General features: G+C 53.3%; 2 protein-coding genes across 2 annotated transcripts in view; one reads left to right on the top strand and one right to left on the bottom strand.

Moving 5' to 3' along the window:
- Positions 1–326: 326 nt before the first annotated feature.
- Positions 327–16,340, bottom strand: GPR137C (G protein-coupled receptor 137C). Its single transcript, XM_077324059.1, has 7 exons — positions 15,926–16,340; positions 10,031–10,074; positions 6,849–7,077; positions 5,593–5,742; positions 4,263–4,388; positions 2,687–2,811; positions 327–819 (listed from the first exon to the last, which is right to left on the bottom strand). Exons 1-7 carry the CDS (start codon positions 16,256–16,258, stop codon positions 648–650), a joined length of 1,179 nt encoding a protein of 392 aa, XP_077180174.1. The 5' UTR covers positions 16,259–16,340; the 3' UTR covers positions 327–647.
- Positions 16,341–16,461: 121 nt separating this feature from the next.
- The window catches only part of TXNDC16 (thioredoxin domain containing 16), a 46,001-nt gene continuing 38,151 nt past the window's right edge, over positions 16,462–24,311 (top strand). Inside the window, exon 1 of the mRNA XM_077324058.1 lies at positions 16,462–16,891. The gene's annotated coding sequence lies outside the window, so the exon portion shown is untranslated. The remainder of the gene's footprint in view (positions 16,892–24,311) is intronic.

Below are 24,311 nucleotides of genomic sequence, written 5' to 3'. Positions count from 1 at the left end.
GCAGAAGCCACAGGTGTTGCTTGCTTCCTTGGCCCGTGATCCCTGTTTTGAAGTTTTAACGGCCAGTGACGTTCCCCAGGTGAGAATACGGCACTCAAAAGTAAGGGCAGGTAGGCCCTCATTTAAATGTACAACCCAAAAAGCAAAGGCAGAGAGACAGACCCAAACCTGACAAATCGGGGAAGCAAAGTTCCAATGTGAAACACGAAAAGGCGATCCAGTCCTTGCAAGGAAGACCACAAAAACTGCCTTTCCTGGCTACGGGAGTGCAATTAAAAATGGGCGGCTGAACCGTCGAGTCCCACGGCAGAGAAGGGAAAGGCCAGAGGGGGAAAAGCTTTTATTCCTCAGAAAGGGTCAGTTTTAAAAGTGCAAAACATCCATCAGGCCGGCCGGGTCTTCTTGCAGCTGCTTGGCTCCCATGCCAGCATCCTGATCAGGCCCCACCGACACGCCCGCTGTGAAACTTCGGCGCCAGCATCGCTTTCCGTGGCTGCCGATAGCACAGGGCGGCACTTGACCCGCACGATCCGAAGAGCAGCGTCCTCCAGCCCTGGTCCCATATTTTAAACCTTGTGGGTCTTGGCAAGGACGAGCTTTCTGCACTCCTGCCGGGGGAGTCCCTCACGCCAAGAGGTACGCCGTCCTCAGTTCTGGGGCGTCAGGTGGAAGTTGTGCTTGTCCTTTGACTCCTCCCCTCCGTGTGCAAAGAGGAGGGGGGCCGCATCCGTGGTCGATGTGCTCAAGGGAGGGACCGCGACGCCATTATCGTTCCCGGTCAGTGAACCATACCAGCCCGGGTTGGGGGGAGTAGATAAGCTACGGAGAAGGGGGGGAAATAAAGAAGTGGGCCACAATGCAGATAAATCCCATGCAACAGCACTAGAGAAGAATCTACACAATTGGCTCATTTTAACAGCTTAAGAATGGAAGAGAAGCCGTGTTCGCCAGTGGCCCATCCAGTCCGTCACAAAAACCCAGGGGACCTCAGGAGGTCCACCAGCAAGGCCAGAACTCCAGAAGCCTTCCTACTGTTGCCCCCCCCCCTCAAGCACCAAGAAAACAGAGCATCCCTCTCCCAGACATAAAAGAAGCCATGTTGGATCAGGCCAATGGCCCATCCAGCCCAACACTCTGTGTCACACAGTGGCCAAAATGCAGAGGGCCATTTGGTGGTCTACCAGCAGGGTCAGAACTTCAGAAGCCCTCCCACTGTTGCCCCCCAAGCACCAAGAAGATAGCATCACTGCCCCAGACATTAGAGAAGTCGTGTTGGATCAAGCCAGTGGCCCATCCAGTCCAACACTGTCACACAGGGGCTAAAACTATGGGGTCATTAGGAGGTCCACCAACAGGCCCTAAACTCCAGAAGCCCTCTCACTGCACCAAGAAATCAGAGCATCACTGCCACAGACAGAGGATTCCCTCTATACTTTGTGGCTAACAGCCACTCGTGGACTTCTGCTCCAGATGTTTCTCCAAAACCCCCTGAAGCTGTCTACGCCTACAGCTGCCCCCACTTCCTGCGGCAGGGGATTCCACGTCTGAATTACTCTTTTTGTGACCTCAGTGACCAACGGCATTATGCTTACAAAAGCATGGCTAAACCTCCGGAAGACATTCCTGAGAGTTAGAGTGGTTCCTCAGTGGAACAGGCTTCCTCGGGAGGTGGTGGGTTCTCCATCTTTGGAGATTTTTAAACAGAGGCTGGAGAGCCATCTGACGGAGAGGCTAATTCTGTGAAGGCTCAAGAGGGTGGCAGGTGACAGTAGACGAGTGATTGGGATGTGAGTGTCCTGCATAGTGCAGGGGGTTGGACTAGATGACCCAGGAGGTCCCTTCCAACTCTGTTATTCTATTATTCTAAATTCTATTATTCTAAATTCTGTCTAAGCCTTCGGAAGAAGTTTCTGACAGTTAGAGCGGTTTCTCAATGGAACAGGCTTCCTTGGGAGGTGGTGGGTTCTCCATCTTTGGAGATTTTTAAGCAGAGGCTGGATAGCCATCTGACGGAGAGGCTGATTCTGTGAAGATTCAAAGGGGTGGCAGGTAACAGTGGGTGAGCGAGAGGGTTGTGAGTGTCCTGCATAGTGCAGGGGGTTGGACTAGATGACCCAGGAGGTCCCTTCCAACTCTACAATTCTATGATTCTAAATTCCGTCTAAACCTCCGGAAGAAGTTCCTGACAGAGTGGTTCCTCAGTGGAACAGGCTTCCTCGGGAGGTGGTGGGTTCTCCATCTTTGGAGACTTTTAAACAGAGGCTGGAGAGCCATCTGACAGAAATGCTGAGTTTATGAACTCAGGCAGATTGTGAGTGGGTCGGCAGGAAGGGATGTGCCACTGTTGGTCTCCTGCGGCCCTTTCTTGCATACCCAGGGAATTGCTGATCAACAGCACGGGATGGGAGGTCAGTTTCCTTCAGGCCAGGCTGAATTCTGGAGATTTTTGGGTTTTGGTGGAGGGAAACACTTGGGCATAGAACTGGGATCATTGTGGGTGCGCATTAATTTCCTGCAATCCGCAGGGGATGGAGCAGATGGCCTTGGATACTCGCTTCCAACTCTATGATTCTACGTTCCTCCAAAATCAAACAGAAAAAAATGGGAAAGTTGGACTAGATGACCCTAGAGGTCCCTTCCATGATTCTATACAACACATCTCTCAGCACCAGCAGCAGCCACATACCTTCCTCCTTCTCCTCTTCCTCCTCCGAGCCGGGGCAAATCGTCGTCACTGTCGTACCGCCGGGGATTGTCGAAGAAGTATGCCCGGGAGCTGAAGCTGTGGCTGTTGATCATGCCAGCAGGTGCCTGCCAGGTGGAGCGACAGAGAGATGTGGTGAGCTCTCTGGGAACCACTGGTCTTTGGCATCTCAGTCTCCAGGATGCCAGGCATGCCTTCACCCGAGAGCAGGGTCCCCAACCTCCTGCCCGTGGGCACCACGGCACCCGCCAAAACCTTTCTGGGAACCTGTCAAGTGTTTTCAGAAAGTGGGAGGGACAGGTTGGCAACAAAGCTTCTGATTGGCTGTGCAGGTTTTTCGGGAATGTCGATTAAGCAGCACCTGCCACCGCAGGGCAAGGATCTTCCTGTTGTACTTTGAAGGTAAGCCGGGACAGGCATTTTAGGGCTGGTGCCAACCTCCTGTAGAGTCACAGATTCTACAGGAGGTGGCGCCAGTCCTAAAATGACTTTGGTGGGAGTTTGGTGGCTGTCCCCACCACACTGTGTGGGAATTCCAAGGATGCCCACCAGCTTAAAGAGGCTGGGGACCCACACCCTGGAGCATGCTCTGTCTGTCTGTTTTGACTGGAGGTGTTTAATTTTACAAAATAATAATTTTCCAGCTAACCACCTGAGTAGGAAGAAAGCACTAGATAGTCTGTGAGCTCCCCCTCACTGGCAGTCTTCAAGCAAAGGTTGGATACACACTTTTCTTGGATGCTTTAGGATGCTCTGGGCTGATCCTGCATTGAGCCTCTATGGCCATATGGCCTGTATGGCCCCTTCCAACTCTATGATTCTATGATTCTATGAGTCTAGTTCAGCGGTGGAATAGGCTGCCTAAGGAGGTGGTGAGCTCCCCCTCACTGGCAGTCTTCAAGCAAAGGTTGGATACACACTTTTCTTGGATGCTTTAGGATGCTTAGGGCTGATCCTGCGTTGAGCAGGGGGTTGGACTAGATGGCTTACATGGCCCCTTCCAAATCTATGATTCTATGGATGGCCCTGCTCCATTAACTTCCAACTATGATGCTGGCTACCAAACACCAGTTGAGCTAGATTTGAAGAGAAGGAAATGCAAGAGGGAAAAGTCGTGGCTCAGAGGCAGAGCAGAAGGTCCCAGGTTCAATCCCTGGCATCTCCACTTAAAAGGGCCAGGCAGGTGGCAAAGGGAATGACCTCGGCCTGAGACCTTGCACAGCAGTTGGTTGGAGTAAACAAGACTGACTTAACAAACTGATGGTGTGATGCCTTATTGGTGTTTTTAGATATTAATCCAGCCAGATATGGACAACATGGGCGGCCAAAATGGCTGCCAAGAACTCATCAGGTTAATGCTGCAGGATTCCAGCCTTTTAGAATGGCTTTACATTTCTATTTTTCCCCCTGTGATTTTGGTTTTGGACCGTGCCCGTATCACATGGGTGTTTCGGAATGTGTCTTTTCTGGGCCCGCGTTCAGAACTGGATCACAGATGGCTAGTCTAAGACAGAACAAAGAGAAGACTTTGCCAACGAAAATCTCACCAGCACCTTACCAAGTTCTGGGCCAGCCTCTGTGCCCGGAAGAAAAGGACCACAAACAGGGTTGGCAGGAGCTCCCACAGGAAAAGCACGACCCCAAACACCACGTACTCCTCGCCGCTGATATCCTCTCCTTGTGTCTGCAGAAACACAGCAAACATACCTGCTCAAAGGTTACGCACACGGCAGGTGCAAGCAGCCAAGCAAGAGCCATTCAGTTCTACCCTTCCACAAGCTCCAAGATAGACTACTCCTATGCAGTGTAGGATGCAGTCTGCCCCTCCACCTTGGACCCAAGTCAGGTTGCATAATAAGAGAACATAGGAAAAGCGATGTTAGATCAGGCCAATGGCCCACCCAACCCAACCCTCTGTCACACAGTTGGCAAACCCAGGGGTCCTCGGATGTCATGTTCATACAACTGCCGTGATCTAGAAGAAGAAGAGTTGGTTCTTATATGCCGCTTTTCCCTACCCGAAGGAGGCTCAAAGTGGCTTCCAGTTGCCTTCCCTTTCCTCTCCCCACAACAGACACCCTGTGAGGGAGGAGAGGCTGAGAGAGCCCTTAAATTACTGAACAAGAAGAAGAAGAGTTGGTTCTTATATGCCGCTTTTCTCTACCCGAAGGAGGCTCAAAGGGGCTTCCAATTGCCTTCCTTTTCCTCTCCCCACAACAGACACCCTGTGAGGGAGGGGAGGCTGAGAGAGCCCTGAGATTGCTGAAGAAGAAGAAGAGTTGGTTCTTATATGCCGCTTTTCTCTACCTGAAGGAGGCTCAAAGCGGCTTACAGTCGCCTTCCCTTTCCTCTCCCCACAACAGACACCCTGTGAGGGAGGGGAGGCTGAGAGAGCCCTGAGATTACTGAAGAAGAAGAAGAGTTGGTTCTTATATGCCGCTTTTCTCTACCCGATGGAGGCTCAAAGCGGCTTACAATCACCTTCCTTTCCTCTCCCCACAACAGACACCCTGTGAGGGAGGGGAGGCTGAGAAAGCCCTGATATTAATGAAGAAGAAGAGTTGGTTCTTATATGCTGCTTTTCCATACCTGAAGGAGGCTCAAAGCGGTTTACAGTCGCCTTCCCTTTCCTCTCCCCACAACAGACACCCTGTGAGGTGGGTGAGGCTGAGGGAGCCCTGATATTCCTGCTCGGTCAGAACAGTTTTATCAGTGCCATGGCGAGCCCAAGGTCACCCAGCTGGCTGCATGTGGGGGAGCGCGGAATCGAACCTGGCAAGCCAGATTAGCAGTCCGCACTCCTAACCACGACACCAATCTACCTCTGGGACGTAGCTTACAGGGTTCTTGGGGTGCGTTCTGGGGTCTGCTTGCAATGCCCTCGTTACCTGATCCGAAAGGTTGTCCCAGCCGTAGTTGAAGGGGCTGGGCACACGGTCCGGAGAGATGGCCACCGTCACCAGGTTATAGAAGGCCCTCGACGCGCACAAGAGGATGACCACAGAACCCACCAGGAGAGCTTGGCAGACAGAGGTGCCCTGGAGGGGGGAAAAGAGCACATGCAAAAGATAAAGGGGAGCACTGCTCTGTCGCCTTAAGGGCTTGTCGCATGCTGGGTATGCGGGGAAAGGGGCCCAGAATAACTATGCAGCAAAACACCGGTTTGTAAATAATTTGCATGCTCCGGGTTAAAGCAGCCGCAGAGATATGGGTTGTTGCTGAAGCCCCAAGGATGGCCAGATGGCTCTTATCAGAAAAAGAAGCAAGCGAGATCAGTTCTCCCCCAAGGCATTCCACAGTGCCTGGAAGATGGAGGCCTTCTGCGGGGCTTATGATTGAGGGCGGGTGAACAGCCAACAACAGTATATCCGATTCTCGGGCCTCCCTCCTGCCCCCCTTTCCTCTCCCCCGCCCCCTCCTCCAATTTCACCATATAGCTGGCCATGAGCTACTTCCTGCTCCTGCTGATGCAACAGAGATTATTGTGCGTGTTTAAAAAAAACAATCTTATAGTTGTTATATTTATTATGAGAGAGGGAGGGAGGGCCTCGGCTTCTCTGCCCTCTAGTTGGCCCTCCAGAGGAACTGGCTGGCCCTGTATGAGATGGGAGGCTGGACGGGATGGACTAGGGTTCCTCAAAGCCTGAAAAATCTCAGGTGTACCTTCCACAGTCCAAAGGTGGAACAAGGCTGTCACAGACAGTGGGTTTGAAGAAATTAAACAGGCCAGAGGCTTCCAGCTCAAATCAAAGTATAAGCTCAGGCTATTGTACTCCACATTCTGAGAAGGGAAGATTCACTGGAAAAGACCATTGTGATACCAAAAGAGGGAAACTCAGCTTGAACTGGAGTGACTCCATCTAGGAAGCCCCCCCACCCCCACCCCCAGTCTGCAAGGCATTCCACAACAAGACCTCTTGGAGCTTCTTCACTGATCCCACGAGTGGCCAAACTGTGGCTCTCCAGATGTCCTTGGACTACAATTCCCATGAGCCCCTGCCAGGGGCTCATGGGAATTGTAGTCCAAGGACGTCTGGAGAGCCACAGTTTGGCCACCACTGACTGATACGGTTGCCACAAGTCAGAAACAGCACATAAACAGCACATGACCCAAGGAATGTGTCCGGCCACCGTGCCCCCTTACCTTGGACTCGAGGTAGACGTTTGCCGAAGTCATTTTGGACAGCCGGCACATGCAGTACGCCAGCAATACGGCACAGAGGATGGAGAGGGTGTCGTTGACGAGGGCCCGGGTGAGCACTGCCCACCGCAGCCGGCCGGCCGGAGCGTCCTCGTGGACCAGTAATGCACACGTCAAGTTCACAAACATGAAGAAGAGGCTGGTGAAGACGGAGCCCATGTACAAGGCAGACCTGCGGAAAAAAGGACGACGTGGTTATGGAAGGAACTGCAAGGACTCCTGGGTAATGCTTCCATAGTTTCTCTTCTTCCTGTTAAATTACTTCACCGAAACAGGATTCAAGCTGGTCTCCTGCCACTAAAAGACCACTTTTCTCTCTCTGCTACATCGGACTAACATGCAAGAAGGCAACAGGAACAGAAAGGCCCAGAGTCAAGGACAGGGTGTTGTGGTTAAGAGCGACGGCTAGTGAACTGGTGAGCCAGGTATGATTCCCCGCTCCTCCACATGCAGTCAGCAGGTGACCTTGGGCTTGTCACAGTCCTGATTAGAGCTGTTCTCACAGAGCAGTCCTGTCAGAGCTCTCTAAGCCCCAATTACCTCACAGGGTGCCTGCTGTGGGGAGAGGAGGGAAGGGGACTGTGAGCCACTTTGAGACTGGATCTCTTGTTCAGCCAGCGAGCATCTCTTCTTCTCTGTGTTTGCATGTCTGAGTCAGAATTACATTAACCAAACAGATGAGATGATGCAAACTACCTTGGGACCCCATTCGCGAGAGGTGAGGAGGAGATGGATGATCGGCTCCAGGCAAACTTCCCCAGTTCGGGATTTCAGTCGGGATTTTTTAGTATACCTGGATTATACTTATGGCGGGTTAATGGCCAGCAACCCTTTCCCGCCCCCATGGTTGATAGTGGGCTAGGCCTGGTTATTTGTAGTCTCCGCTGCTACTGGACATCTTGTGCATTGTTCTGGTTATTTTATTTTATTGAGTAGTCTTATGTTTAGGGGTAGTTTTATCGGGGGGGGGGTTATGTATGCTGTAACCTCCCATGAGACTTTAGGAGTGGCGGGCTAGAAATCAAATAAATAATAATAATAATAACTTTAAATTTTAATTTTGTATATGTTTTGATGCTGTTCCGTGCAATGAGCATTCGGAAGGGTGCGATACCAATGGAAATGTATTATTGTTATTAAATAAAGCCATTTTAGCTCAGGTTTGTTGCTTTGGTAAGAAGCAACTGAGGTTTTGATCCGAGGGAGTGTCGGTTGAGTGATGATTCGAGACAACCTTTCGAACATCCAGTAATATATTAAGAAAAATAGGAAGTGAGATTAGAAACGAGAAGCTGTGTTTTCAGGATCCTCAAAGGGGAAATTCATGAGTCAAATATTAATGCTGCTCTTGTTTGTGGCCCGAGACCAAAACGGAACATTTATAACAGATTTGGCAGCAGGTTTATAATCTAAACCCGTGCAAAAGAAAAGGATAACATAGAATATGTGAAGGGAAGACAGGATGAATTAAATTAGTCACCACCCGGCATAGCGACTAAAGAGAACCTCCATGTTCAGATGTAGCTTCTGAATATTGGTTCTAGGAGGCAACCTCAAGGGAAGGCCTCAGCCTCTGTGGGGGGAACAGTGTGACACAAGAAGCTGAACTAGATGGACAACTGCTCTGATGTCCTTTGGAAGGCCCCTGTGTGGGACAGGAGGATGCACTAAACGGACATGGGCCTGATCCAGCAGGGCATTTCTGAAGTTTTTAGGAAGGCCTCGGCCTCTCTGCCCTGTTGCTGGCCCTCCAGAGGAACTGGCTGGCCCCTGTGTGAGACAGGAGGCTGGACTGGAGGGACCCCTGGTCTGACCCAGCAGGGCTCTCCTGATGTCCTTAGGAAGGCCTCGGCCTCTCTGCCCTGTTGCTGGCCCTCCAGAGGAACTGGCTGGCCCCTGTGTGAGACAGGAGGCTGGACTGGATGGACCCCTGGTCTGACCCAGCAGGGCTCTTCTGATGTCCTTAGGAAGGCCTCGGCCTCTCTGCCCTGTTGCTGGCCCTCCAGAGGAACTGGCTGGCCCCTGTGTGAGACAGGAGGCTGGACTGGATGGACCCCTGGTCTGACCCAGCAGGGCTCTTCTGATGTCCTTAGGAAGGCCTCGGCCTCTCTGCCCTGTTGCTGGCCCTTCAGAGGACCTGGCTGGCCCCTGTGTGAGACAGGAGGCTGGACTGGATGGACCCCTGGTCTGACCCAGCAGGGCTCTTCTGATGTTCTTAGGAAGGCCTTGGCCTCTCTGCCCTGTTGCTGGCCCTGCAGAGGAACTGGCTGGCCCCTGTGTGAGACAGGAGGCTGGACTGGATGGACCCCTGGTCTGACCCAGCAGGGCTCTTCTGATGTCCTTAGGAAGGCCTCGGCCTCTCTGCCCTGTTGCTGGCCCTCCAGAGGACCTGGCTGGCCCCTGTGTGAGACAGGAGGCTGGACTGGAGGGACCCCTGGTCTGACCCAGCAGGGCTCTTCTGATGTCCTTAGGAAGGCCTCGGCCTCTCTGCCCTGTTGCTGGCCCTCCAGAGGAACTGGCTGGCCCCTGTGTGAGGCAGGAGGCTGGACTGGAGGGACCCCTGGTCTGACCCAGCAGGGCTCTCCTGATGTCCTTAGGAAGGCCTCGGCCTCTCTGCCCTGTTGCTGGCCCTGCAGAGGAACTGGCTGGCCCCTGTGTGAGACAGGAGGCTGGACTGGATGGACCCCTGGTCTGATCCAGCAGGGCTCTCCTGATGTCCTTAGGAAGGCCTCGGCCTCTCTGCCCTGTTGCTGGCCCTCCAGAGGACCTGGCTGGCCCCTGTGTGAGACAGGAGGCTGGACTGGATGGACCCCTGGTCTGATCCAGCAGGGCTCTCCTGATGTCCTTAGGAAGGCCTCGGTCTCTCTGCCCTGTTGCTGGCCCTCCAGAGGACCTGGCTGGCCCCTGTGTGGGGCATGAGGCTGCACTAAACAGACATTGGCCTGATCCAGCAGGGCTCCTCTGATGCTCCCAATGTTCTAGAATTCACATAAAACCTAGAAAACCACCCCTCCAACCACCCTCTCATTGGTCACTAGTAGCCAGCCAATTCATTACGGGCAACATCTTAATCAGCAATTAAAACAGCTGCGTTATTAAGCTTCAACTCCAGACGCTACACTTACTTGTATTTGTTGAATTCAGCTGCACACTTGACTTTGAAGATCACCTGTCGAGACAAACCGGAGGAAGATCATTTTAAAAATCGAAACTCGAAACTTAGAGAATCTCACAGCATTCTGGAAGGCACAGGGCGGAACACAAGAGACTGAATACCGAACCTTGGCCTGGTACAGACACATTTCCTCAATCCCTTTTTTAAAAAGGGCTCTGCATCCTTTTTAAAGGAGCCAGCCTGGTGGTTAGGAGTGCGGACTTCTAATCTGGCAAGCTGGGTTTGATTCCCCTCTCCTCCTCCACATGCAACCAGCTGGGTGACCTTGGGCTCGCCACAGCACTGATAGAGCTGTTCTGACGGAACAGTTTTGTCAGAGCTCTCTCAGCCTCCCCTCCCTCACAGGGTATCTGTTGTGGGGAGAGGAAAGGGAAGGCGAATGGAAGCCGCTTTGAGACTCCTTTGGGTAGAGAAATGGGGCATATAAGAACAAACTCTTCTTCTTCTTCATCCCTTGCAGCAGTTATCTGTGGTTCAGCTGCAGGGCATGTGCTTTGCTTGCATAAGGCCCCTGGTTCAATTCTTGGCATCTCTCCCCTCCCCCTCCCAATGAAAAACCAATTAGAGCAGGGGTAGTCAAACTGCGGCCCTCCAGATGTCCATGGACTACAATTCCCAGGAGCCCCTGCCAGCGAATGCTGGCAGGGGCTCCTGGGAATTGTAGTCCATGGACATCTGGAGGGCCGCAGTTTGACTACCCCTGAATTAGAGGATATTGGTTATTTTATGTATAACATCCTTCAGGCTTCGAGAAACCCCAGAAGTGGCAGAATCCTGCAGAATATGGTTGGGAAGCTGAGCTGTGGACACGCCCACCTGTGGCCCCTCCCCTTCCTGGCCCATCACTGGCCATTTTGGGAGGGGAGGGTGGGCCAACATGACCATATAGGAACATATTCCCTGATAAATATTTAACAAATTCTAAAAATATATCATAGAATCATAGAGTTGGAAGGGGCCATAGAGGCCATCTAGTCCAACCCCCTGCTCAACGCAGGATCAGCCCTAAGCATCATAAAGCATCCAAGAAAAGTGTGTATCCAGCCTTTGCTTGAAGACTGCCAGTGAGGGGGTGCTCACCACCTCCTTAGGCAGCCTATTCCACGGCTGAACTACTCTGACTGTGAACATTTTTTCCTGATATCTAGCCTATATTGTTGTACTTGAAGTTTAAACCCATTACTGCATGTCCTCTCCTCTGCAGCCAGCAGAAACAGCATCCTGCCCTCCTCCAAGTGACAACCTTTCAAATACTTAAAGAGGGTTATCATGTCCCCTCTCAACCTCCTTTTCTCCAGGCTGAACATTCCCAAGTCCCTCAACCTATCTTCATAGGGCTTGGTCCCTTGGCCCCAGATCATCTTCGTCGCTCTCCTCTGTACCCTTTCAATTTTATCTACGTCCTTCTTGAATTGTGGCCTCCAGAACTGCACACAGTATTCCAGGTGTGGTCTGACCAGTGCTGTATACAATGGGACTATGACATCTTGTGATTTTGATGTGATTAATTAATGTCCACAGAGCTATCAAGAAACTTGCAGGCTTCACAGTAGCTCGTTTGAGAAAGCTTGCTCTAACCACTACACCACCCTGGTCGATTTGAACGCCTCTTCCTTGGCCAGAGCTGGCATGAGTTGCAGGGCTCCCTACAGACATCCCTCCAGGAACCGGTTCGAGACCCACTGCGGTCTAGATTCCTGCGGGCCACCGCCTTACGGGATTTGCACAAAACAAGGGAATCGCACAACATCCTTGGAGTATTCCTGAGTCTTTGCACAAAGCGCTCTATTCACAGCTTCGGACAACAAACGGCCCTGACTGATGCTGCAGTCGTGCCCTTAAAGGGTTAAATTCAGAGCCTCTTATTATGGGCAGGAGCCAGACTCCACCCTCGGGGTTGGAACTGGAAAGAAAGGCCTCTGCATCATGTTCCCTTTGGGTGATAAACAGGCTGTTTTGGTTCCCCTGCAAAGAAAGAGCTCGTTTGTCAAGGAAAAGATGCTCCTACACAAGAGCTGAGAGAGAAGGGCCCATGGGTCTCTCAAGCGGGAGCAGCTGGATTTTTCCAAGCGAGACTCTGGGCTCAGCCTGAGCTCCAACGCCTGGGGGAGACGCAAGCCAGGGAGTTTGGGCCAAGCCCTGGCTTTCTGCCGGAGGGGCTTGGAACGGGGTCAGCAACACCCCGGCCACCTCTCTGGCTCACCCGCCGAGACAGCATCTGCCTCCAACAGCTCAAACCCAAAATGGTTTAATTTTAAGAAGAAGAGTTGGTTCTTGTATGGTTTAATTTTAAGTGAGCCTCACGGTGGCAGAAAAGCAAACGGCTCACTGGAGTTCTTCCTCCTTCCAAAACCGCACCTCTTCCACAGCACTCATGGCTTATATTTCTCTTTAATATTATATTATATAATCCACAGGAATCTTTAAACGCGATTTGACATACATAATCCCGTTCTTTTCTGTTGGTCTGTTCTTTCACCGTCTAAAATTCCAAAAATCTTATTTTAAGAAAAAGCATCACGTGGCAATAAGGTCAAGAAGAAAGTGGATGTAGTGCACACACAAAAAGTCCACCACTTAAAAAAGTATGATTGAGTCCTACTGGAACATACCCGGATTGTCAGAGGAGCAGGAAATAAATATGCGAAGCTGAATGAATTGATCCGGCAGCATTTCCGGGCCCAAACCATAGAGTCCCACCACCCTTCCGGTAGTTGTGAGTGTCCTGCATAGTGCAGGGGGTTGGACTAGATGACCCTGGGGTTCCCTTCCAACTCTAGGATTCTATGATTCACCGAACAATCTGTCCACACACACAAACCCTTATCACCTGCTCAAATGCTTCTGGCTTCCTCCCCCTGGGGAAGCCTTCAGCCTGCAAGAGTCCTCCCTTTTCTTTAGGGGGGCTACTCTGGACCCCCCACCACATTACTAAAATCCTATCCCATCACGAATTACAGCAACTGCCAGGAATGGGATGTAGTTCCTGGACGGCTCTCCAGAGCAGCCATTTCCAGAACATTTGACCAAGAACATTGGCCGTCTTCAAGCAAAGGCTGGAGACACACTTTTCTTGGATGCTTTAGGATGCTCTGGGCTGATCCTGCGTTGAGCAGGGGGTTGGACTAGATGGCCTGTGTGGCCCCTTCCAACTCTATGGTTCTATGATTCTAAGAGAAGGGATTGTGTAAATCTGTTTTTCCTGAACACCTTCATTCGGGGACACACAAAGGAAAGGACGGGACCTGATTTATTTTCCTTTCCCTTGCATGACGTCACATGGGTGCGATTAATGGGTTCAGTTACTAGGGCTTTCCCATAAATCTTTAGGGCTTTTTCGGACTGTAGCCCCCTTCATATGTGCCAAGACACATCCCTCCCCAGGGCCATATGGCCCCCATTGAGAACGGCTGCTTTAAAGACTCACCAGTACACGAGACCACTTTACAGAGTACAGCACAACAGGTCCCTGGGGAGCCGAATAGGGCCAGCTAACAGGGCCAGCTTTGGGTACCCAAGGTGGAAAAGACACCAGCGCCCCCTCCCTTATGGCAATCGAAAATGTAAACAAGCCTCTGGAAACTGTCCAACGCAAGCTTCGCTGAAGCCGAAGGGAGCCCTCCCACAGCTCTCCTTCTGGCCAGCGGGACGCTGGAAAGATTCCCTCCAGTCGACTCCCACTCCCCCCTTTCCCTCTGAGCCACTGCCCAGGGGAAGCTGCTGCATGTCCCACACAAGATGCTGCAACAGTCTCCTTTGTGTGTCTCCGGTAAGCCGTTTCACCCATCTCGAAAAGCTGATTCCCAAAGGCAATGACGTAATGTCAGCGCCAGGGCACTGCAGTGGTTAGCGTCCAACTAAGACCTGGGAGTCCCAGATTCGAATCTCTCCTTGGCCAGAGGGATGGAGCATTAGGCTGGTCATATAGCTCTGAGCATCACCTCCGTCACAGGACTGGAGCAGGCAGGAGGGGTTTAAAGAGCCGGTTTAAGGATCTGCAGGACCTGGCAGAGTATAATTACGGTGGGAAGGGGTGTCCTTAAAGAGGGAGAAGTGGGCAGCAGAAGGGCTTCGACCCTGAATCATGGGGGTAAGGCACTGTGCGGGGACCCTGGAAGCATGGGGCCCATAGCATGTGCTACATGGATATACCGGTCCTAGCTGTGGGGCTCAAACCAATGGGCAGGGAGGCAGGATACAAATGAAGGAAGGAGGCTGATAAAGCTAATGATCTTACTGAGTTACGGTAAGGACCATGCAGAGGCAGCCGGCCTTTAGTCACACTATCCCAGTGGAGAAACTGAGGCACACGGAGGTGAGATTGGCCTGAGGGTCCCCAATGAGGTCATGACTGACTCAGGGATATTGAGCCAGGGAGGAGACTGCTCTGCTGGACCCCGTAGGGATGTCACCGCCTCCTGTGCCTCCCGTCTCCGTATTTTAGCAACCTGCGGCGCAATTCTAGCCACATTTAAGTGGATTATGCAGACTGCTCTCCTCCCAAGGGGTTACCCCTCAGATAAGGGCGGGGAGGACTCAAAGCCCAGAGGTGCCCCTCCCCGCATCATTCAGCATCCGTTCCTTCCCCATCTTTTGGGGATTGTTCGTAATGTCGTGGTGGGGAGCGCCTCCCTGGCAGGTCGGTCATGTGATCGCCTCCCCCTCCCTCCCTCCCTGCCGGAGGATGAAATCATTGTTCACACCCCGTGGTCCTCAGTGACAAGACAATTCTGCAGAGGAGGGGATGGAGGGGGGGGGGAGAAGGGTTCATCGGCAGGTCTGCTCCAGAACTGTCAGACCGACAGCTGGGAAAGAGCAAGCACCAATTAAAAGCAAATAGATGCAAATCCCTGCTCCGAGGAAGAGAATCAGGCTATTTGAGAGGAAAGTCCGAGGAAAAGGGAAGCGCTTAAGCTGAAAACGCAAAAGCCCCCCAAATCCGGAAAAGCAGGGACTTTCCATACTGCGAGGGAAGGGGGAGAGAGTTTAAAGGGCTTGCAAAAGGCATAATTAGAAGGGGGCAGGGATGCCAGCCTCCAGGTGGGGCCTGGGGATCCCCCAGCCTGACAGCTTCTCTCCGGATGAGAGAACTCAGTTCCCCTGGAGAAAAGGGCTGATTGGGAGGGGGGACTCAGGGATGCCAGCCTCCAGGTGAGGCCTGGGGATCCCCTGGAATGACAGCTCCTGTCCAGACTGCAGAGATCAGTTCCCCTGGAAAGGGCTGCTTGGGAGGGGGGACTCAGGGATGCCAGCCTCCAGGTGGGGCCTGGGGATCCCCTGGAATGACAGCTCCTCTCCAGACTGTAGAAATCAGTTCCCCTGGAGGAAAGGGCTGCTTGGGAGGGGGGACTCAGGGATGCCAGCCTCCAGGTGGGGCCTGGGGATCCCCTGGAATGGCAGCTCCTCTCCAGACTGCAGAGATCAGTTCCCCTGGAGGAAAGGGCTGCTTGGGAGGGGGGACTCAGGGATGCCAGCCTCCAGGTGGGGCCTGGGGATCCCCTGGAATGTCAGCTCCTCTCCAGACTGCAGAGATCAGTTCCCCTGGAGGAAAGGGCTGCTTGGGAGGGTGGGCTTGGGGATGCCATCCTCCAGGTGGGGCCTGGGGATCCCCTGGAATGACAGCTCCTCTCCAGACTGCAGAGTCCCCCCCCCCCCCGTTGTTTTGAAGGCAGAACTCCAGGGCATCGTAGCCCACTGAGGATGAGGGAGGCCAGCCTCCAGGCGGGACCTGGAGATTCTTCCCACCCTCCACCCCCGAGTGACAGAGACGCGCTCCCAGTTCCCCTGCAGCATTGTAGGGGGCTCCCCCCCCTGGGGTCTCCCGCCGGGAGGTGGCCCCCCTTACCTCGGCGAAGTAGAGCCCGAGCAGGCAGAGGGCGGCGAAGAGGAGGCAGGCGGGGCAGCCGAAGAGGAGCCAGTGGGCGAGGGGCGGCAGGCGGCGGGGGCGCGGCGGGGGCGGCCCGGCCTGGAGGGCGCCCTGCAGGCAGCAGGCGAAGAGGACGGTGCGCAGCGCCGCCCAGGCGAGGCCCAGGAAGAGGCCGACGGAGCGGTAGCCCAGCCGCCTCTCCCGCGAGCACAGCAGCAGCAGCCACAGCTGCGCGTAGGCGAAGGCGAAGAGGGCCGCCGAGAGCGCGCCGTGCACCAGCGCCAGCGCCACCTCCGCCGCCCGCGCCACCATCGCCCCGGCCCGCCCGGCCAACCCTGCCCGCCCGCCTGCCTCGCCGCGCCCTCCAGCCCCGCGCCACAACCCGGCGGACGCCCGGCCCCGCGCCTTTGAGGCCCGCGCCCGGACCCCGCCCCCGCGCGCGCCCGTTGGCCGACGCGCCCGCCAATCAGCAGCCCCGCCCCGCCTCGCCTTTCAAGCGCCCCGGGCGGCGGGCTTTGAGGTTGGAGGCGGCCGCGCGCGCCCCTTTCGCAACGCCCCTCTGCCGGCTGGACGCTTGCTGGGTTCTCCCGCCCCTCGCGCCGATCAGCTGAGCAGCGGGCCGAGGAGATCCGGAGCGCGGCCGGCCTGGGCTGCGGGCCTCGGTTGCCGAGGCGAATCCGGAGTCAATCCGGATCGCGCGGCCCGCCCCGCTTGCAGGCAGACGGCGCCTGTCTGGCCCGGAGTGCATGCCTGGCGGATTGCAAGGGGGCTGGCCGCAAGGGGGGTGCACCTGGCGCCTTGCCGCCTGCAGGACCCCCGTTGCTTGGCCCGGGGCTTCCCGACCCCCGATCCTTTCGGACGCCTTGCCTCGGCTGTCGGAGGGAACCGGCGGCGCTGCGCCTCTTGGCCTGCGAGATCCGCCTCTGCCGGGGGGAGAGACGACGAGTGAGTACCGGCTGCTTTGCACCTCTCGAGGGGTGCTGGCTCGGGAGCCGGAGTCCTGCATCTCGGCTCCGCCCTCGGGCTGGGAAGTTAAGGCCCCAATCCGAAGCATGTGTCTCTATGGAGCACGGTATTCTCTTGGGCTTTCGTGGCAGTATATGTGGTTGTGGTTTTCTCACAACAGCCCTGCAAGGTAGGGCAGGCCGGCTGTGAAGGGCCCAAGGGAATCCGGTGACCTGAGGATTGGAACCCACACCTCTCACATCCCAATCTGACCCCCGTGACTGTGGGCAGGAAACTTTGTAGATGGATATTGATGGGACTTGCTTTGAAATAAAGGAGGCAGTGCAATTCTTATAAGCCCTGGAGAAATGCTGGTTCGCACTTTGGGGTTGGGAGGCAGATTTCCTCCAGGCCAGACTGGCTGGGGCATCCAGTGGGGGCGGGGGCATCATGGAATTGGGGTCATTGTGGCTGGTAGTTGTGAATTTCCTGCATTCTGTAGGGGGTTGGACTAGATGACACTGGAGGACCCTTCCAACTCTAGGATTCTATTATTCATTGCAGCGAAGCCCCCCCCCCCCACTCTGGATTGCAAGGGGGCTGCCCGCAGGGGGGGTGCCGGGATTGTACCTTGTGCCTTGCCGCCTGCAGGACATGAGCAAACAAATATAGGCAGCAACAGGAATTGTTTCAACAACAATACAAGAGAAAACACTGGCATAAAAGAAGAATTGCTTTTCATTCCCTGCTTTTCTCTCCTGGAAGGAGTCTCAAAGCGGCTTACAATCGACTTCCCTTCCTCTCCCCACAACAGAAACCTTGCAAGGGAGGTGGGGCTGAGAGAGCCCTGACAGAACTGCTGTGTGAGAACAGCTCTAGCAGGACTGTGACTAGCCCAAGGTCACCCAGCTGGTTGCATGTGGAGGAGTGGAGAATCAAACCTGGCTTGCCAGATTAGAAGCCGCCGCTCCTGACCGCTACACCAAGCTGGCAGTCGCAACTATATAACAAAGAATTCAAAATTTCACGTAATGAAATTTTAATTCTTTGTTGTGCAGTTGTGTTTGCCAGCTTTGTCACAGTGTTTCCTCTTGTATTGTTGCTGGAAATAGATATAGCAGTAATGACTTAGTTACTACAGCATGAAGGGATGTGGTGGGGCCTCTGCTGGGCATGCAGGAGGTCCCTGGTTCAATCCCCGGCATCCTCAGCTAATAAGGACCAGGCAATTGCTGCCTTGAATGGCCTCTGCCTGTGACCAGGAGAGCCACTGCCTTGCAACACTCATGGAAGGGTCTGTGGCTCACAAGCTGAGCATGTGCTTGGCGTGCAGAAGTCCTGAGTTCAATCCCTGGCATTTCCAGTTAAGAGGCCCGGACAGTAGATGACGGGAAAGACCTGAGGCCTTGGAGAGCGGCTGCCGGCCTGAGTAGGCAATGCCGACCTTGGTGGACCAAGGTCTAAGGCAGCTTCATGTGTGAGAGAATGTTTGCCAATGAAATATGTCCGGTTTTGTGAGTTGGGTTTTGTACGTTGTCCGTGTGCAAAAATGGACCAATATGCTAGCACCGAGGTATCTCAGGTCTGTTTATCTTGCATAAGCGATGCGGTGTCGTGGTTAGAGGTCTCCACCAGGGATACCAGAGTTCAACCCCTCATTCAGTCATTCATGTTGTGGTTAAGAGTGGCAGCCGCTAAGGTAGAGAACTGGGTTTGATTCCCCACTCCTCCTCCACAGGCAGCCAGCTGGGTGACCTTGGGCCAGTCACAGTTCTCTTAGAGCTCCCTCAGCCCCACCTCCTTCACAGGGGGTCTGTTGTGGGGAAAGGAAGGGAAGATGATTGTAAGCTGCTTGGAGACCCCTTTGGCTAGCACAAAGCAGGGTACCAAAATCCAGTTGTTGTTGTTGTTGTTGTTGTTGTTGTTGTTGTTGTTGTTGTTGTTGTTGTTGTTGTTGTTGTTGTTGTTGTTGTTGTTGTTGTTGTTGTTGTTCTTCTTCTTCTTCTTCTTCTTCTTCTTCTTCTTCTTCTTCTTCTTCTTCTTCTTCTTCTTCTTCTTCTTCTTCTTCTTCTTCTTCTTCTTCTTCTTCTTCTTCTTCTTCTTCTTCTTCTTCTTCTTCTTCTCTTATATACCCACCTTTCTGCTCCCACAAGTCCTACCAAGGTGGCTGACAATTTAAAAGATACATAACAAAAATCACGTAAGAACCACTAACATCACATATCATTAAAACAATTAAGAAACAAAATATATACAAAACAAAAAACAGCAATTAAGACATGGGTTGAGAAGAAGGCATCATTGAGGGAATATATTTTTTTAATTAATCTGTACTCCACCTTTCTCCCCAGCGGGGACTGAATGCAGCTTACGTCATTTCCCCTTCCATTCCATCCTCACAACAACCCTGTGAGGTAGGTTAGGCCGAGAGAGACTAGTTGGTCAGACTGCCCCGGGAGTCCTACGGGATGTCCTGGAGGCCTCACTTCAAAAAGGACGTGGACAAAATGGAGAGGGGACAGAGGAGAGCGAGGAGGGTGATCCGGGGCCTGGGGACCAAACCCTAGGAGGAAAGGCTGAGGGACTTGAGGATGTCCAGCCTGGAGAAGAGGAGGTGGAGAGGGGACAGGAGGGCTCTCTAGAAGGACTGGAAAGGTTGTTGCTTGGAGGAGGGCAGGGAAAGGTTCCTGTGGGCAGCAGAGGAAAGGACCCACAGGAATTGGTTTAAACTACATGGAGAAAGGTATTGCTTATATATCAGGAAAAGGTTTCACAGTCAGAATAGTTCAGCAGTGAAATGGACTGCCTCAGGAGGTGGGGAGTTCCCCCTCACTTGGCCTTCTCCTGGATGCTTGAGGCTGATCCTGCACTGAGAACGGGGTGGGACTAGATGGCCTGCATGGCCCCTTCCCACTCTAGGATTCTAGGAGTCTAGTTCAGCAGTGGAAGGGGCTGCCTAAGGAGGTGGGGAGCTCCCCCTCACTGGCCGTCTTCAAGCAGCAGATGGACAGATCCTTATCCTGGATGCTTGAGGCTGATCCAGCACTCGGCAGGGGGTGGACTAGATGGCCTGCATGGCCCCTTCCCACTCTAGGACTCTAGGAGTCTAGTTCAGCAGTGGAAGGGGCTGCCTAAGGAGGTGGGGAGCTCCCCCTCACTGGGGGTCTTCAAGCAGCGGCTGGACAGATCCTTCTCCTGGATGCTGGAGGCTGATCCTGCACTGAGCAGGGGGTGGGACTAGATGGCCTGCATCGCCCCTTCCCACTCTAGGATTCCAGGAGTCTAGTTCAGCAGTGGAAGGGGCTGCCTAAGGAGGTGGGGAGCTCCCCCTCACTGGCCGTCTTCAAGCAGCGGCTGGACAGATCCTTCTCCTGGATCCTGGAGGCTGATCCTGCACTGAACAGGGGGTGGGACTAGATGGCCTGCATCGCCCCTTCCCACTCTAGGATTCCAGGAGTCTAGTTCAGCAGTGGAAGGGGCTGCCTAAGGAGGTGGGGAGCTCCCCCTCACTGGGGGTCTTCAAGCAGCGGCTGGACAGATCCTTCTCCTGGATGCTGGAGGCTGATCCTGCACTGAGCAGGGGGTGGGACTAGATGGCCTGCATCGCCCCTTCCCACTCTAGGATTCCAGGAGTCTAGTTCAGCAGTGGAAGGGGCTGCCTAAGGAGGTGGGGAGCTCCCCTCACTGGCCATCTTCAAGCAGTGGCTGGACAGATCCTTCTCCTGGATGCTGGAGGCTGATCCTGCACTGAGCAGGGGGTGGGACTAGATGGCCTGCATCGCCCCTTCCCACTCTAGGATTCCAGGAGTCTAGTTCAGCAGTGGAAGGGGCTGCCTAAGGAGGTGGGGAGCTCCCCCTCACTGGCCGTCTTCAAGCAGTGGCTGGACAGATCCTTCTCCTGGATGCTGGAGGCTGATCTTGCACTGAGCAGGGGGTGGGACTGGATGGCCTGCATCGCCCCTTCCCACTCTAGGATTCCAGGAGTCTAGTTCAGCAGTGGAAGGGGCTGCCTAAGGAGGTGGGGAGCTCCCCTCACTGGCCATCTTCAAGCAGTGGCTGGACAGATCCTTCTCCTGGATGCTGGAGGCTGATCCTGCACTGAGCAGGGGGTGGGACTAGATGGCCTGCATCGCCCCTTCCCACTCTAGGATTCCAGGAGTCTAGTTCAGCAGTGGAAGGGGCTGCCTAAGGAGGTGGGGAGCTCCCCCTCACTGGCCGTCTTCAAGCAGTGGCTGGACAGATCCTTCTCCTGGATGCTTGAGGCTGATCCTGCACTGAGCAGGGGGTGGGACTAGATGGCCTAGATGGCCCCTTCCCACTCTAGGATTCTTGGAGTCTAGTTCAGCAGTGGAAGGGGCTGCCTAAAGAGGTGGGGAGCTCCCCCCCACTGGCCGTCTTCAAGCAGGGGCTGGACAGATCCTTCTCATGGATGCTGGAGGCTGATCCTGCCCTGAGCAGGGGGTGGGACTAGATGGCCTCCATGGCGCTTTCCATCTCTATGGTTCCACGATTCAGTGATCCTCTTCAGCACTGCAGAACCCGAGAACTCTAGTATGCTAAATGAAACGTGAAACTTCACCTGCTGACACCACACCGCAGCAGAAGGGGACAGACAAGCGTCCGTGGGGAGAGAGTTACAGAGCTTCAGTGCCACCACAAAGAAGTCCGTCTCTTAGGTTGTGTGTGTGTGTGTGTGTGTGTGTGTGTGTGTGTGTGTGTGTCTGAAGTGCCGTCAAGCTGCTCCTGACTTATGGGGCCCTTATGAATGTCTGACCCCGAAAACATCCTACCCTTAACAGGCTTTGCAAACTGGACCGTGGCTTCTTTTTTCGAGTTTTGTTGGGCCTTCCTCTTTCCTTCCGCTTTTCCTCCCACGATTGTCTTTTCCAGGTGGCCTTGTCTCGTCCTGTCGTCCTCCACATCACCAAAGCATGGGGGCCTCAGTTTAGTCTCCCAGAAGACTGCCCACCTCATCTCTGAAGTCACGGAGTTCGCTGGTTAACCTTGCGCCAGTTAAATAAAACCAGAGCCCTGGAGTATCTTAGAGCAGGGGTCGTCAACTTGTGGTCCTCCAGATGTCCATGGACTGCAATTCCCATGAGCCCCTGCCAGCGTTTGGAGGCGTTTGCTGGCAGGGGCTCATGGGAATTGTAGTCCACGGACATCTGGAGGACCACAAGTTGACGACCCCTGTCTTAGAGGCAAGCAGGATTCGTTCCCACTTAAGCTTTTGTGAATCAGAGCTGAGTTCATGAGATGCGTGGAGGGGACAACCGTTCTGCTGGGGGGATATTACAAAGAGAGGACAGTTGAAAACGCTTCATCTGATGAAGGGGGTTTTAATTCTTGGAAGCCCCCAAAAACCTTGTCCGTCTCTGAGGTGCGACTGGAACTCTTAACGGTTTTAAACAAGCTCGTATCAAAATAATGAGTTTGGAGTCCGGGGGTATCCCCAGGGCTGATGAAATTTTATTCAAGGAATGAGTTCTCATGTGCATGCATGCTTCCTCAGGGGCAAAATGTCAGGGAATGGAAGTGATCCGTTCATACTTATAGGCAAAGTACTGGAGAAGACTCTTGTGAGTCCCTTGGACTGCAAGGTGAACAAACCGGTCAGTCCTAGAGGAGATCAGCCCTGACTGCTCTTTAGAAGGCCAGATCCTGAAGATGAAACTCAAATACTTTGGCCACCTCGTGAGAAGGAAGGACTCCCTGGAGAAGAGCCTAATGCTGGGAGTGATCGAGGGCAAAAGAAGAAGGGGACGACAGAGAATGAGGTGGCTGGATGGAGTCACTGAAGCAGTCGGTGCAAACTTAAATGGACTCCGGGGAATGGTAGAGTACAGGAAGGCCTGGAGGATCATTGTCCAGGGGGTCGCGATGGGTCGGACACGACTTCGCACATAACAACAACAACAACATAAATTTACATACAGCATATAGAAAATGGGTGACAGATCCCAGAGATAAATAGGAAGAACCAGCAAGTTGGGTTTGTATTCACTTGAGAGTGAATTGCAGGGGAAACATTTTGGATTCATTAAAAGAACAATGAGCAAATCTATAATCAGTGTTCAGCTCAGTTCAAACTTTATTACAGTCGTTCAGACCAAGTTGTACGAAGTTAATACATAAGAGACCAAAAGAATGTGGTCATTTAATATAACACAATTTAAAACAGAACTTAAAATTATGCTACTTTAGAGCATCGGATTTTTATTGGATTTTATAATCAGTGGCTGAAAGCAGTTATATGAGACCTTGCCCTTAAGCCCCCCTTCTCTCCTCTCAAGCGTGGAAGCATCTTAGAGCAGCATTTGCCTATCTCCTCTGTCCACAAACCAGAAAAAAACATATCAATCTCCCTGTCCAAAATCCATCGCATTATATACTAATCATAATTACATTACCACCTCTTTGGTCAAAGCAATCATTCCAGATGCGGTGGTGAACTCCCCCTCACTGGCAGTCTTCAAGCAAAGGTTGGATACACACTTTTCTTGGATGCTTTAGGATGCTTAGGGCTGATCCTGCATTGAGCAGGTGGTTGGACTAGATGGCCTGTATGGCCCCTTCCCCACTCTAGGATTCTGTGATTCTATGAGAGATAAATTAAAACACAGAGCACATCTGGCCTTTTTGAGGAATTGTGAAGAATGCATACGTAGTGGGATAAAAAACCAATATCGCTGTTGAGTCCTGGGGATTCCATTGTTCTGTTAGGGTGATCTGAGTCGTATCCACCCCATGACCAGGCCGGAAGCCTGACTGGAACGGGTCAAGTGCTGGAGTTTCTTTCAAGAATCCTTGGTATTGTCCTGCCATCGCCTGTTACCCAGGAATTCGATAAAGGCCGAATCACTGCCTCTTCCAGCCTCTCCGGGAATGACCCTGAAGTCAGGGACAAGTTGATAATGTCCCAGAGAGGACCCTGGATCTCCTCACTGCCACACTCCCCTCGCCCCCTGCACTTGGGCTTCATCTGTGGTTGACTCGGCCTCCCACAGCTGTCACTTTGAGCTTGCACCTGCCACCTTGTCCCAAGGTGCCCACACAGCAGAAAGCCTGTTAGTTGAACCATAAGGACTAGAATCTTGGTGCTTTCTGGGTCTTGCTGTGATTTCGGTCTCCATGCAGCAAACCGCAAGTTCAGTTTGTTAATTATTTTACTTTTGCTCATGCTATCAAAGTTTTAGGTACTTTTGATCTATTGGAAATCATTGGGGAAGGGAAGGGAAGGGAAGGGGAGGGGAGGGGAGGGGAGGGGAGGGGAGGGGAGGGAAGGGAAGGGAAGGGAAGGGAAGGGAAGGGAAGGGAAGGGAAGGGAAGGGAAGGGAAGGGAAGGGAAGGGAAGGGAAGGGAAGGGAAGGGAAGGAGGTGGGGGAAGCACCATCCTGGCAGGGCCATAACGATGAATCGA

This window comes from Paroedura picta, chromosome 2 (genome assembly GCF_049243985.1).
Source record: "Paroedura picta isolate Pp20150507F chromosome 2, Ppicta_v3.0, whole genome shotgun sequence".
In the NCBI taxonomy this organism is placed as follows: domain Eukaryota; kingdom Metazoa; phylum Chordata; class Lepidosauria; order Squamata; family Gekkonidae; genus Paroedura; species Paroedura picta.
Note: the sequence above shows the minus strand (reverse complement) of the source record. Positions and strands in the feature narration are given on the sequence as shown.

Excerpts from the sequence above, each read along its gene's own strand:
- GPR137C (XM_077324059.1), bottom strand. The coding sequence starts at position 16,258 with ATGGTGGCGCGGGCGGCGGAGGTGGCGCTGGCGCTGGTGCACGGCGCG. Across the intron at positions 5,743-6,848 it reads ACGTCTACCTCGAGTCCAAG|GGCACCTCTGTCTGCCAAGC; the intron begins GTAAGGGGGCAC and ends TCCCCCCTCCAG. Across the intron at positions 4,389-5,592 it reads GGGACAACCTTTCGGATCAG|ACACAAGGAGAGGATATCAG; the intron begins GTAACGAGGGCA and ends GTGTTTCTGCAG.